At 37.7% G+C, this 15211-nt stretch overlaps 1 protein-coding gene across 5 annotated transcripts in view; it reads left to right on the top strand.

Moving 5' to 3' along the window:
* Positions 1-15211, top strand: part of pde3a (phosphodiesterase 3A, cGMP-inhibited) — a 97762-nt gene that overhangs the window by 62291 nt on the left and 20260 nt on the right. For 2 of the 5 annotated variants that reach the window (XM_077235130.1, XM_077235129.1), the window contains 3 exons: positions 9974-10131; positions 14360-14481; positions 14571-14802. In XM_077235130.1, coding sequence (XP_077091245.1) covers positions 9974-10131; positions 14360-14481; positions 14571-14802 — 512 coding nt within the window. The remainder of the gene's footprint in view (positions 1-9973; positions 10132-14359; positions 14482-14570; positions 14803-15211) is intronic. The other 3 variants (XM_077235133.1, XM_077235132.1, XM_077235131.1) reach the window with 2 other exon arrangements.

The following is a 15211-nucleotide window of genomic DNA, read 5'->3' as shown; positions in this document are numbered from 1 at the left end:
GAAGGCCATTTAGCTGTATAATAAAGGATACAATGATGTGTCCTATAACCACAACCAGTGAAAAAACGTAATGCACAATGATACACAACATCCAGTTTCTTCAAACATTGGGCAGAAGCATTCATATATATCAGATCACCGTAGTCTAATATGGGAAGAAAAGTGGCCATCTCCAGATATTTTCTTGCGCGGATGGATAAGCATGATTTTGATCTGTAAAGATAGCCAAGCTTTATCTTAAGCTTAGAAACCAGATTGCTAACATGATTTCTAAAACATAATTTAGAATCAATGATTATACCCAAATATTTATAACTGTTAACTAACTCAATTTCATTTCCTTCAAAAGTTAAAATCCTTGCAGATGAAACTGGAAGTTGCTTTGAGTTTGTAAATACCATTATTTTTGACTTGTGTACATATAAGACGAGCTTAAGCTGTTTTAAACGTTCCTGAACAATATTGAATGCAGACTGCAAAAGTTCAAAGGCTTGTGCAGTAGATAATGCAGTACAGTAAATAACAGTATCATCAGCATAAAAATGATACACAGAATTCGATAAATTTTCACAAAGTTTGTTTATATAAATTGAAAATAATATGGGACCTAATACTGAGCCCTGAGGAACCCCCTTGTAAATAGGCAAGAATGAGGAAACAGAACCAGCTACCCGAACACTTTGGGTTCTACCTGACAAATAATTTGCAAACCAATCTACCGAATGCTTAGACAAGCCAATGCTCACTAGACTATTCACAAGAATGCAGTGATCAACCGTATCAAACGCCTTTGAAAGATCTATAAACAGCGCAGCACATATTTTTCTATTATCCAAAGCCCCAGCAATATCATTTATCACCTTTAATGTTGCAGATATGGTGCTATGTTGTTTCCTAAACCCTGATTGAAAAGGTGATAAGATGTCATTTATGTTTAAAAATTCCTTTAGCTGCTCACCAATCAGGCTCTCAAGGAGTTTAGCTAAAATACACAGCTTCGAAATAAGTCTATAGTTATTTAAAATAGATGCATTGCCCCCTTTTAGTAATGGTGTAACATGGGCTGACTTCCATACTTTAGGGATGTCGTTTTCGACAATTGTTAAGTTAAAAATATATGATAAAGGCTCCGCAAGAAAGTCAGCTGCTAACTTTAGAAAGAAAGGATCTAAATTGGCAGGACCAGCAGACTTTTTTGTGTCTAATTCCTGAAGGGCTTTATGAACTTTATTAATTGATAAAGGAGATATATAAAATAGTTTTTCTGAAGGTAAACACGGGTTAGAAAGGTTCTCCTGTACACAGGAACCAGAAGAAGCAGGACGTAAGGATTCAAATAGGGATCCTGAAGAAATAAAATGCTCATTAAAGCAAGCTAACATTTTTTGTTTATCAGTCACCTTGCCTGAATCAATCATAACATGAAGAGGCAGTTCACTACTGTTAATATTTCCAAAAGAGGCTTTAATAATTTTCCAGAACTTGCTAGGATTATTTAGATTTTTTGTAGTCTCATTTACGAAATACTCTGATTTTGACTTTTTAATGAGAGATGTAAACCTATTTCTCAATTTCCGAAAATAAACCCAGTCAGTATCACTCTTTGATTTCCTGGCCCTTGACCAGGCAGCATTTCTATCTTTGAGAAGGCATGAGATTTCAGGAGAAAACCAGGGATTATTTCGGCCTTTGACTCTGAATTTACGTACAGGGGCATGCTTGTCTATGATCCTTAGAAAACCATCATAAAAATAATTCCAGGCCAATTCTACTTTGTCTATAAGATAGATTTTGTTCCAATCAAAATGAAACAGATCATGTAGAAAGGCTTGTTCACAGAAATGCTTCATATCCCTTTAAAAATAATCCGTGCCTCTGTTTCGGGATTTTAGCATTCCTAACTGCCTCAATTATACAGTGATCACTCAAGTCATTTGCAAACACACCTATATCTGAGAATTTGTGTGGAGCATTGGTTAAAAACAAATCAAGTAAAGAGGACTTTTCAGGGCACTTGAGGTTTGGACGAGTTGGACTATCAATCAACTGAGTAAGATTGAAAGAGGTATTGGTGAGCTACTTCACTGTGAAAGGTCATTTAATGCTTTGGAGTACAGGAGAATATTGCAGGATGGCTGCTTCCAACAAATGAAAAGTTGAATATATAAGTGAATATTTGGTCTCACATTTTTAAGTACAATCAACTTGGACGTTTAAGTCATTTTAACTTAAATTACATTAAAAACTTTTTTTTTTAAAGTTGATCTTGTGACTTGTAAAAATGAGTTGACAATTGCTTAACTTATTTTGATGAGTTACAGCAATGTACAAATATATGTTGTCATAACTTATTGATCATATAATTTTTTACAGTGTTGAGCGTAACAACACTGGCTCTTCTTCCTGTGAGAAGCTATCTGCAAGTTGGGGAAGGCTATTCCATGCTAATTTACTTTATCTACAGTATTTGTGCAATTCTTGCTAATTTCCTGACCAGAGATTTGTGATTTAAAGGGTTAAGACCATTTAAAGACAACTAAATACTGTACCCAGGAATGTATATATCATATTTTAAATGAATATAAATAGAATCATTTTAAATTTTGACTCATGCCTTTCCTTAAAAAATGGCTGAAATGTGAGGTTTACTATTTTATAAAACCTTTTATCCAAACTCTGACTTTGTATTCATTTTGTTTGTGCGGGTTTTAAAAAAAGGTCTTTACAAGCCTTAAATATAATTTTGAAATTCTACAGATACCCTGCATTAATTAAACATTATGAGGTTGAATACAATTTGTATAAAATAACACATTTGCACAGATTAATTGTTCACAACAATACCTATAACATGCATTTTGAAAGAAGATTGAATAAGGTGACATTTTATTTCATGGTGACTTTTAAAATTCTTCAGTAAAGAATTGTAGCCATGAAAAAAATCTACCAACTTTTCTTCTACAAATTTTTATTTTGCTTTGATGCAAAAATGTATTTGAAAAAAGTCACTATTTTATTTATGAACTATGCATCCCCTGAATCATTTCAAATGATGTACTGTAACTGAATCATAAATGATGGTACGCTATATGGTACAATAGCCTATATTTTGTTGTGGAGGCTGTTTCTGATTATGTCATTTGCAATGCTTTCTCTATGGAGAAAATTAATGTAATACTGTACTTACTTCTGTGTTCTATTATCAGCTTTTGGCATTCTATAATGGAAGTCTGTAGTTTTAAATGGAATATACAGTATGCACAAATACAGTAAACATTCAGTACAGTAGAGCATATTTGCTCTGTTTATTCATTTCAGTATTGATAAGACTCATAGAGCCATAGTAAATGTGTTAGTAAACACCTGAATCAGTTCTGTTCACTTGCACTAAAGTAATCGCTTGTCACTTTTTTGATTCTTCAGTTTAAAAGGAAATGACTGGCAAATTTCTTTAATGATAAGTAAAGAATAGTAAAACGCTTTGAGAATAGTTTTACTTTAACTATAAGAATAGTAAAAGCTTTGACATGCCCCAATTAATTCCAGCCAAAGTAAGAGTAATATCCAGTCACTTTATGAGCCAATTCCACTGAAGATCATGCAAAAACACCTATGGGACGTTCTGTAAAGCTTGTCCAGTGGGGAACGAGGCTTAGCGAAGGGTCGATTAGACTTCTGGTTTTCTGTTTTTACATTATTTTCTGCAGCGTAATTTTTGAATAGCTCGCGTTATCTTGGTGGAACCCGTGAAGACTTTCCGACAAAAGAAAAGTAATCCATTGTTTAATGGTTTACTGCCACGGCTAATGCTCTGTGTTTTTCATCACACTCACACACACACACACACACGTTCCGTCCTCATTCACGCCAGCATGGCAGGTCTCTAATGTAGCGGACAATGACGCACATTCTCACAGAAGCCTTTTAATGTTTCACCAGCACTGCAGTTAAAAATGCATGCCGGCACTTAAAGAGTAGCTGAGGCTAAAGTCACTAGCGGCCGGTGCACAGCTCTCCAGCTCTTTTCCCATGCTGCAGTGCTCAGCAAACAACATTAGGAGATGTTTATTAACGCCCATTCATTACACCTGGTCCATATGTAGGTCACACCGCACTACGCTCCGATGGTGAACAGAATTCAGAGCTCTATTATTTTTCCACAGCATATATAATGTGATATTTTGGCTGTGTGAAGAAAAACACGAGCGAGTCTGGTTCTTTAAGCCTCGTTTTATCTGTCAGTGCTGCAGCTGTGTCAACAGCAGAAATATCGGCATGAAACGCAAGGAACGATTTCGCTTCCACTGATGGTGACACGATTCATAGAAGGTCACGGCGCGCGGCAGCTCCTCGGAGGAAATACTTGTGGCCTGTCTGGGTGTCCAGTTTGGCACCGGGGCATTAGCTTTGGCCTTGACAGGAAACGGGGATTTTTCACATAAATCCCAAATCACTTTCTCTGTATATTTTAACTCGAAAAAGAAAAACACTTTTCTTGAGGTGTTACATTTCTGGATACTGCAGCACTGCTGACTGAACGTCCATTTCTCCGAAGCCGGTAAACATGCAACGATAGTTAACTGTGGGTCACAAACTGCGAACCTTTAACGCATTATACATGCATGAGCTCCCCATCTTAGAAAGTACTATTAAGATTTAAAGGCTGATTCCTCCAGTATTTTCCTACTTTAGGATTTTGAGCAAGTGCATACCTGTGTCCCAGACGTTTAAAATGCTAATCTATTTGAGAACTAATATAGAAAGTTGTTGAACTGACCGACCAGTTCACTGCACTCTCAGGGCCTGACTATTCGCTGCAGGTTTTGTTAGTTTTTATTAGGGATGATATATACATATAGCTCAGCCCTAATAAAAACTATATATGTATCTTGATGTTTTTCAGCCTTTATAATGATATTTAATATATTACTGTATATTGATGTACTACTGTAATTTTTGGCTTAAAATGTTTTTGTTTTAGATTGAAAATGTTTAATCTATGAGTATAAATCCAATCCAATCACCTTGTTTTTCACTAAGTAAACACAAGGATGTAGCATGCTTGATTATTTTGAATTATATACGCAAATATATAATTTAAATATAATTTCCTACAGTATGTAGGAGTTTTTTTGTTTAATATTCAAGAAAAATGCTAAATATATTTCAGGAGCAATTTCACATCTCTTGAGGATTTTTTTTATACCTGTAATCACTGGTATTTTGCTGTAAAATGACAAAATGATAACCATAAAGAACATTTATTCTGTGTCCTAGAGTTGAGGGTGTGATTTGAACTCCCTGTAGGAATCTAGTTTGCACAAAAATGCTTAAATGGTTGAATAGAAAGGGTGTGAATTTGTATGGGTTGTTGCTTTGCTGTTTTCTGTTGATGGTCTGAACTGGTATTAAAGGATTCTTTTAAATCCTGTAAGTTTGTGATATGCACATAAACGGCGTTGATGCAGCCATATTGGCGAATCCTGCAAAAACTATCACGGGTCATGTTGCATCCCAAAATTAAAAGTCAAAACAAGTAAAGAATTATGTTTTCCATAAAGAACGCTCATTTAGTAAAAGTACAAATAAGTAATATATTTTTTATAATTACTACTACAAGTACACTACAAAAAAAATGTCCTTAAGTAAATGTCCTAATTTAAGAATGTTTAAAAATTTGTAAAGGAAAACAAGACAAAAATATTTTTTTGCAGTGTAGTAATAATAATAAAGTAATAATTATTTAAATCAACATAAAGGCAGCACAAAAAAATGTATAATTGCTTTATTTAAAAAAAAATATACAGGTCCTTCTCAAAAAATTAGCATATTGTGATAAAGTTCATTATTTTCCATAATGTAATGATAAAAATTAAACTTTCATATATTTTAGATTCATTGCACACCAACTGAAATATTTCAGGTGTTTTATTGTTTTAATACTGATGATTTTGGCATACAGCTCATGAAAACCCAAAATTCCTGTCTCAAAAAATTAGCATATTTCATCCGACCAATAAAAGAAGTGTTTTTAATACAAAAAAAAAAGTCAACCTTCAAATAATTATGTTCAGTTATGCACACAATAGTCAATACTTGGTCGGGAATCCTTTTGCAGAAATGACTGCTTCAATGCGGCGTGGCATGGAGGCAATCAGCCTGTGGCACTGCTGAGGTGTTATGGAGGCCCAGGATGCTTCGATAGCGGCCTTAAGCTCATCCAGAGTGTTGGGTCTTGCGTCTCTCAACTTTCTCTTCACAATATCCCACAGATTCTCTATGGGGTTCAGGTCAGGAGAGTTGGCAGGCCAATTGAGCACAGTAATACCATGGTCAGTAAACCATTTACCAGTGGTTTTGGCACTGTGAGCAGGTGCCAGGTCGTGCTGAAAAATGAAATCTTCATCTCCATAAAGCTTTTCAGCAGATGGAAGCATGAAGTGCTCCAAAATCTCCTGATAGCTAGCTGCATTGGCCCTGCCCTTGATAAAACACAGTGCACTAACACCAGCGGCTGACATGGCACCCCAGACCATCACTGACTGTGGGTACTTGACACTGGACTACAGGCATTTTGGCATTTCCTTCTCCCCAGTCTTCCTCCAGACTCTGGCACCTTGATTTCCGAATGACATGCAAAACTGAGCAACAGTCCAGTGCTGCTTCTCTGTAGCCCAGGTCAGGCGCTTCTGCCGCTGTTTCTGGTTCAGAAGTGGCTTGACCTGGGGAATGCGGCACCTGTAGCCCATTTCCTGCACACGCCTGTGCACGGTGGCTCTGGATGTTTCTACTCCAGACTCAGTCCACTGCTTCCGCAGGTCCCCCAAGGTCTGGAATCGGTCCTTCTCCACAATCTTCCTCAGGGTCCGGTCACTTCTTCTCGTTGTGCAGCGTTTTTTGCCACACTTTTTCCTTCCCACAGACTTCCCACTGAGGTGCCTTGATACAGCACTCTGGGAACAGCCTATTTGTTCAGAAATTTCTTTCTGTCTTACCCTCTTGCTTGAGGGTGTCAATGATGGCCTTCTGGACAGCAGTCAGGTCGGCAGTCTTACCCATGATTGCGGTTTTGAGTAATGAAACAGGCTGGGAGTTTTTAAAAGCCTCAGGAATCTTTTGCAGGTGTTTAGAGTTAATTAGTTGATTCAGAGGATGAGGTTAATAGCTTGTTTAGAGACCCTTTTCATGATATGCTAATTTTTTGAGACAGGAATTTTGGGTTTTCATGAGCTGTATGCCAAAATCATCAGTATTAAAACAATAAAAGACCTGAAATATTTCAGTTGGTGTGCAATGAATCTAAAATATATGAAAGTTTAATTTTTATCATTACATTATGGAAAATAATTAACTTTATCACAATATGCTAATTTTTTGAGAAGGACCTGTATATCAGAGACAATATGGTCTTTAAACTGATAATTTTTCAATATGGGAAAGAATTTGCAGAGTAAATGGTTTCTTTTTTTCTTTTTTCTTTTTGCATAATCATTTTTTAAAAAAAAATTTTTTTGCTAAATAAGTTTAGTGTTTTATTCTTCCCTCATAAAATATTAAATATTTTTTCTCACATTTTGATTGTTGAATCCAGCATGGTCATTAAAAAACAAATATACTGTACTGCAACTACTGTAGCTCAATATTTTTAACCAAATGTCCTTTAATATCCAGACATGTTCTCGAGCGGTTTTGTGAGATGCCCTCGTGTAGGTTAGTGTAGACTATGTCCCTGCGCTGTCACTCCAGCTGGAGAAGATCGAACGAGACTCAGCTCACAGACGCAGAAGCGTTGAACCTCTGCAACACTGACAGTCTGTCGGTGTGAGCGAGAGACGCCACGGCAGGAGAGGAGACACGCGTCCCGAGCACCTTCTCCGACATCAGGCCTGCTACATCCACTCAAAAATGTTCCTCCCAACTTCAGCTGACAGCCATTCCAGCTGAATTAATACCAGACGCTCGGATCACTGAGATGTTTTCATGTTTGTGGCTATAGATTGTTGAATCAGCTAAAAATAAGCATAATCTGTGACTCCTGAACCCGGCTCTCGCCCCGTTGGTCTGTAATGGGAAGGTGGTGGTATCCCAGAATGCCCAGGGCATGTACTCTTAAGTGCCAGCACTGGGGGCGGTAGGAGGATTGGGGTTGGGGGTGTACGGATATGCCCTCTGGTTCTCTACTCACAGCATCTGAAATATTCATGCTGCTGTCAAGAGAGTTACCCTGCCCTGACTCTTGCAGTTCTGAAATTTTTTGTACACCATTGTACAATTTTATACGGTCAAAAACATACTTAAAGTTAATTTTATCCTTTAAAACTCACAATGATGTTTTTCTCATATGATAATTTCTTTATGCTTTGAAATAGGTTGAATATAACTCTACAGCCCTGCTTCATTTAGTATACGTGGATACATGAATATGCAAATTAGCCCCGCCTCCAGTCAGCTCGGATTACCTGATCAACTCGCTCAACTTTAGTAAACAGTTTATATTTGAACCAGAAACTGATTCAGAAGAAGAAGAGGAAGAGCGAATTAGACAGGCAGGCCTGACAAACAAAAGCAGTTTATACTATAATAATATAATTTTAACGAAACAGATTTGGTACATCTTGTTTGGAGAACATCAAATGTTTTTTATTTACAACGTGTTTTTGCAGCGGCGAGCCATATAGCCATGTTGTAGTTTTTACATGAAGTTCTGCATGCTCATGAATCCTCTCATTAGACACGATGTAATTAAGAGATTAATTGATACATTGAGATCGTTCACTTGAGATGAGTGACAGCTTTTTAGTGATTAAAAAGGGAGCTGTCTTTGCATGCTTTCTAGGCTATTCCATTCAGAATTTGAATAAAAGTTGACGCATAACAGTAGTTGATATGATTAACCTTGGGCTTGACTACGTTATCACACAGGTAATAATGTTACACAAACCATGTTCATGTTCGCCATCTCAGAGTCAGATAGCTGCCTTTTAAAAATCATCATCCTTACAAATAATGATAGGAAAAGCCCCGCTCAGCACGTTGGTCACATGTTTGAGATGGTAGGAAACGGGTGGTTTCAAAGCACGTCTTTGGTACACTGCCGTTTTAAGAAGAAAATACTCAGACATAGTGTTAACTGCTAAATTTATGCGTGGATGGTATGTCTTATTAAAAACACCACATTGACATATAAACAACATTAAAAACTTGATTTTCACCACAGGGGGACTTAAAATTTACTTTAATTGATCAATGCAGTGCACTTGTGCACATGCTTAACATACTTGCCGTGGCTGTGAAGCGTTACTGTACTGGAGTTTCCTTGTAATATATTAAATGTGCCGACAAACCAGATGTGTTATTCAGACTGTAAACCCCTCATTCCCCATGTGGTAACAAGTATTTGTGCGTTTCTTCTGTGAAACACAAGAAGGGTGAGTAAATAATGCCAGAATGTTCACTGTGCCTTTAAGTGCTACTCTATTTTATACCGAATACACTTTCCAAATCCCCTACGCTTTTTGATTGGTTCACAGCTTGTGATGTAAAGAAGCAGAGCGATGATGCATTTCTCCAGGGTCTTCCATCTGTTCTGTTCCCTTCTTCCCAGTTGGGGGAAGGGCCCCGTATTCTCTGATGGACCGCTGTCATCTGTCGCCCTCAGATGTTTGGCAGATGAACGCACAGACTCGCTCTCTAAATACACACACTCGTACACTAAGTTTGACATCATTTACGCAAAATGCAAGTGATTTGTTTAACAACTGCACTGCCAAAAAGTGTTAACTTGGCCTTTGGGTTGTCATACACATGTGGTTTTATTCCGTCTGGGTCAGTGTTAATTGATTGTTACTGTTGATGTGACATTTGACAAGCTTCAAAACTGACCTTCGCGGAGAATTTGTGTCTCTAAGTGTTTTGCTCCACTGTCAGATCTGTTTTAGTCTAAACTTGATGTATGTCCTCTTTTGAATAACAGCGTTTGAGGCGAAGTTTGCATCCGGGGCTTTTGAGACGGATTTCTTCCACGTGGACCACCACGACCTCAGCCACGGGCCTGCCCACGCTCGAACCTGGGCCGGTCCGACGAGACCGCAGTGCCAGCATCAAAACACCTCACGATGGCCCTTCCAGCAGGTAATGAACGCCTCCGTTCTGATCCAGATGCAATGCACACTGCCATCAAACTGACTTACAGTACACAGTATTATTATTCAGTCCTCGTTTAGTCACAACTTTCCTTTTGGCTGACATCTTCTAGGCTGAGCGCTGCAATAATGACGTACAGTACTTATAGTTTGGATCACCCTTCCCTCAACAACAAAAAACACAATACGATTTTTCCATCGCCTTTTGAATTATTGCAGAAAATAAGCTAACAAAAGTTTACGACTCTTACACGTTTTGTTCATCATGATAATCACAAATGAACAACTTAAGTTAAAAGCTAAAGATGAATAATCATTTCTTTTTACATGATCATATCATTTTACATTTTGATTATCATTTATAGTTTACACCACAGTCACATGTCACATGTCACAGTCTAAACTTTGTTGGTAACACTTTACAATATGGGTGCACTAATAAGCATTAATTCATGCTTAGCTAATGCACAGATAATACTGAATTAATGTGTAACTAATGATTATCTAAGCTATTCATTAATGATTACCACATTAGGAACTAATTAAGAGTCTGTATGGTTAATGTATTAGTTCATACATGAATTGTTATTCATTAAATATGTAATTGTGAATTAATTCCCTAATAACTCATTATTTTAACTAATAGTGTTAATTAATATTTTAATTACCAGAATGAGCCAAAGCCTTGTATTTCAACTTCCATTAATACATGATTAATTACTTCATTGTTAGTGCAAATTCATGTGTAAATTATACAATTACTAAATGACTAGTTAATAATGATGTGTCTCAACAAGTAAAGTCATAACATAATGAAACCTTTGCAAATCATTAGCTAATGATTAATTAATGCAGACAACTGGTAGTTGAAGTGTATAGCTTTAACTAATTGTGGTAATTAACACACTAATTTACACTATTAGTTAATAAAATATGTTATTAAGGAATTAATACACAATGACACACTGAATTAATAGCAATTCATGTATTACTTAATCTATTAATCATATAGACTCTTTATTAGTTGCTGATGCAGTAATAATTAATTAATGGTTTAGTTCTTCATAAATCATACATTAACTCATGATTATCTGTGCATTAGTTAAACATGAATTAATGCATATTAGTGCACCCGTATTGTAAAATGTTACCACTTCGTTTGTTACAATGAGAGGATTTGCAGGCGCACAGAACTCGGCACTGAACAAAAACTCCACCGTTTTGAGCAGTTAATGTATTCTAACTTAAACATCTGTGATTGGCCATTGCATTCAAGAAATCAACATACATGTCTGTGATTGGCTGCATTGTTGAACACTGCCAAACATATTGAAAATAGAAACCTTTGATGCTCTCCAGAGCGCAAACACAAATATGCACTAGAGCGTTTACCAAATTTGTTTCCCCAATATCAGATGGGGCCCCCAGATTCCCCGGGGCCCTAAGCAGTCGTTTACCTTGCTTACTGGTTAACTTTGCCCCTGATTTTAGACTTTCTAAAGTTTTGCCAATAGTAAACCCAGTCATTTAATGCCAGTTATCATTAACGCAATAAGTAACAGCACAATGATGCTATGCTCTGTTCTAGTGTGCAACGCACATGTTTCATAATGCCTCAACAAGTAAAGTCATAACATAATGAAACCTTTGCAAATCATTAGCTAATGATTAATTAATGCAGACAACTGGTAGTTGAAGTGCATAGCTTTAACTAATTGTGGTAATTAACACACTAATTTACACTATTAGTTAATAAAATATGTTGTTAAGGAATTAATACACAATGACACATTGAATTAATAGCAATTCATGTATTAATGACTTGATCAATTTCTATATCAATTCCTAAAATCAAGTCCCACCCTACATTCTTTTGTCATAGATTTTTTTTTCAACCAGAAATATGTCATATTGTGAAAGTAAAATGCCGTTTCATGTTGAATTAAAGTGCTTTGATAGCAGTGGGGATTCTAGTTTAAACTTTTGTACATCCTTTTGGTGAGCAGCCCAAATCTTTAACTTGTATTTGGACAATTAAAAATGTCATTGCAAAATAATCTCAAATGCTGCAGAATCTTTTTCACTATCTCACTGTTTTTACTCAGTGTGTCTTTTAACTCTTTCCAATTAACGGAATTTTCCATAATTTATGACACAACGCATGCCCATCATTGATGGATTTTTCCGGCAATCCCTGGTTTTACTGTTACATACAGTTGGGGGCACTGTTACGCATCTTCTGAAAGAGTAAAGAATCTACAGATTAAAGGGGCATTCGGCAACTCTAGCTATTTCTTCGCTGATTTTCACTTTTGTTGTCGCATGTTTTGTCAAGGAGCTCCCCCTACAGCTGTGAGGCGTATATTTCCTAACAATGTCATAAAAAAACTCACTTGCGGCCCCTCCTCCCCCTTTCTACCGCTGCTCATATGCATTTGTTATTATCGGAGCCGGCCAACTTTATCATGTGGAGCTATGTCTACCGAGGTGGGTAATACATCATACACATTGAGGGCGGCGTGTGTGTTTATGTTGAATTGCCGTAAAGCAGTTTGTGTTTCTCGCTCGTTCTCGCTTCTCACGAGACTTCCTATTTCCAACTTACCGGGACGTTAGTCCCCATGTTGCAAGGTTGGTTTTCCGCCTAGCAACGTTGGGGGGAGCGGGGAAAGTCACCATCCTCACCAGAACAGGTTATTAAGCCATCCAAATGGTTTCTAAATGCTTTTATTAAGTTGAAATAGTTGCCGAATGCCCCTTTAAAACAGATGAAAAGGAAGCAAAAACAAGTGATAGAGGCATTGTTTATGCATGTATTGAAGTCGTTGACAAAATACGATTTTCTCATCTTTTTGTTCAAAATGTTGCTTTTTTTATGTAACTTATCCACATTCAAGTGTTGATAAAAAAAAGACTGCATTAATCTAGAATAAAATGTTTTTGTTTGGTTTTTTTTTTCTTCTTTCTTTTGATGCTCAGAAATTCATAAAACAAAATATTCTGGTGGCCATTTTGTGAAAATTATCAAAAATGCTGGCGCTGGCTGGCAACCTTTTAAAAAACGCTGGTGGGGAAAGGGTTATTCAGCTGTTGGTGATTTTCAGTGGATGTCTGAAGTCAATTGTCCTCAAGTTCAAGCAGGTGTCCTAACAGAGAAACGATTCACAAACACATTTAGAAGCCGTTATATATTGTTTTATTATTTCAAACCTAACAAACACTGAAATGTTTGTTTGAGAAGTATGCTTGCGCTTTTTATAATCTACTGCATTGACATTAGCACACTTGTCCAAATACTTCTCAGGTTCGCTGCCCGCTGACTCATGAAGTGTTTTGAAGCAACAGCACTTTCTGAAAATATGAGTCCACAGAGAGTTTCTGGGGATTTATCTGAAACCACTTTTATCCGTTTGACCTCATCTTGTTTTGTTTGTCATCATTGTCTCGTACGTTAGTGTTTCGCACAGCTGTTGCGGATCGCCGTCAAGCGCTTGAACTTTCCAGAGCTCCTACACGCTGTCTCGCTCCGTCTGAATGTTTGATTCAGATTCACTAATGTCCATCTTTGGTCATTTCTCCACCTTTTATATCTCTTATTTCAGCTTGAGTTATACAGCCCAGCTAAAGTTCAGCCCATTAATACGGATATCCAGATAGCCATCTGCACTGTGTAGACAGAGAGTTTAAAGAGGCTTCCTGGAGACACGAGAGCCAGGGATGTGTTTAGATTCAGATCCTGTCGAAATAAAAACCCCGGTGAAAAATGGAGGGTCACCCGGTTGCCTCCATTACCATGTTGAGGCTGGTCTTAAAGCGGCAGGTCTCCTTAATGGATATCTGAAGAGTGTTCCCACAGCAGGAGGCCTGTTCGCTCGGATCCTGTAAAGTTGGCAGGAAAATTCAAGTCTGAACCCTTCTCCAAAAATACACCACTCGGACTTTTATAACCCTGGAAAGTGCATTGTGAACTTTCCTTTTTGAGAGGTAAACGGTTATGCCTTGTTGAATTAAGGTGAAGTATCTTCATCGAGGACACAATGGTTACATTTACATGCACCCAAATAATCTGTTAGTAATCAGATTGAAAAGCCTTCATGCAAACAGATTATTGATGTAAGAGTGTTTACTGGAAAACAAGTCAAGTCAAAAAAAAAATTCCAGTGAGTGAAACAACATACCAGGTAAAACCATGAAATTTTCCTCTGCCTCTTCTGCAGTTTGGTGAACAGTGACTCATGGAACAACTCCGTTATGCTCACCATTTCCAAGAGCAGATCCATGTCCGCTTCATACGCTGCATCCTCCGCCACCAACCACATCTATAGCAAGAGCCGAAGAGGTAAAGCACTCTGTGTGTGTGTGTTTGTCAAGTGAAAGGAGATAAATGGGCTTTGGCAGTGCCAGTGTGATGCCTCTGCTCTCTGACAGGTTACCCTTCTTCCAACATCTCACCTCTGGCTTCACCCTGCCACTCTCCTCCAGTCCAGGGCTCTCCACTCAACAGTCCCACCAACAAAAGCCCTTCAGTGGAGCTACCTGACACAGATCTTCCACAGGGCGACGGCCCACCGCCACACAGCCCTCACAAAGCCTTAACCCACAGTCAGAGCGCCCCGAGCCCGAGTACCACACACTGGGTGCCTCCTCCACTTTGTAGCAGGTAAAACTGAAGACCTAAAGTCCCCCTGTTGTCAATAATTGTATCCCTTAAAACTCATCTTTGATCACCAAAATTACATATTTAAACGTTTTTGGGGATTTTTCCTGTGTAAAAAATTCTTCATGCTTTAAAATAGCTTGAATGTAACCAGAGCCTGACTATGGAGAGCCTGGCCACTCCCTCTAAGTCCTTTTGTACCGAATTTTTGTTGTAGTTCCACAAGAGTTCCACTGGGGGCGATCGCCCATGAGTGCAAAATGAATCGGAGTCTATGAAGCTAGACGGCTAAATTTGTCTCTTTCACCCAATTGCCGTTGAGAAATCTCAGATTTGATTGTAGGTTTTGCAAGTTCAACGTGGGTTATAGGTCGAAAGTTGAATGAACGAGTACTTACGTCCTTTCGATTTC

Source organism: Siphateles boraxobius, unplaced genomic scaffold (genome assembly GCF_051911475.1).
Source record: "Siphateles boraxobius isolate OS27281-9 unplaced genomic scaffold, OSU_SipBor_1 19, whole genome shotgun sequence".
NCBI lineage: Eukaryota > Metazoa > Chordata > Actinopteri > Cypriniformes > Leuciscidae > Siphateles > Siphateles boraxobius.
This window is presented reverse-complemented; position numbering and strand designations above follow the sequence as displayed.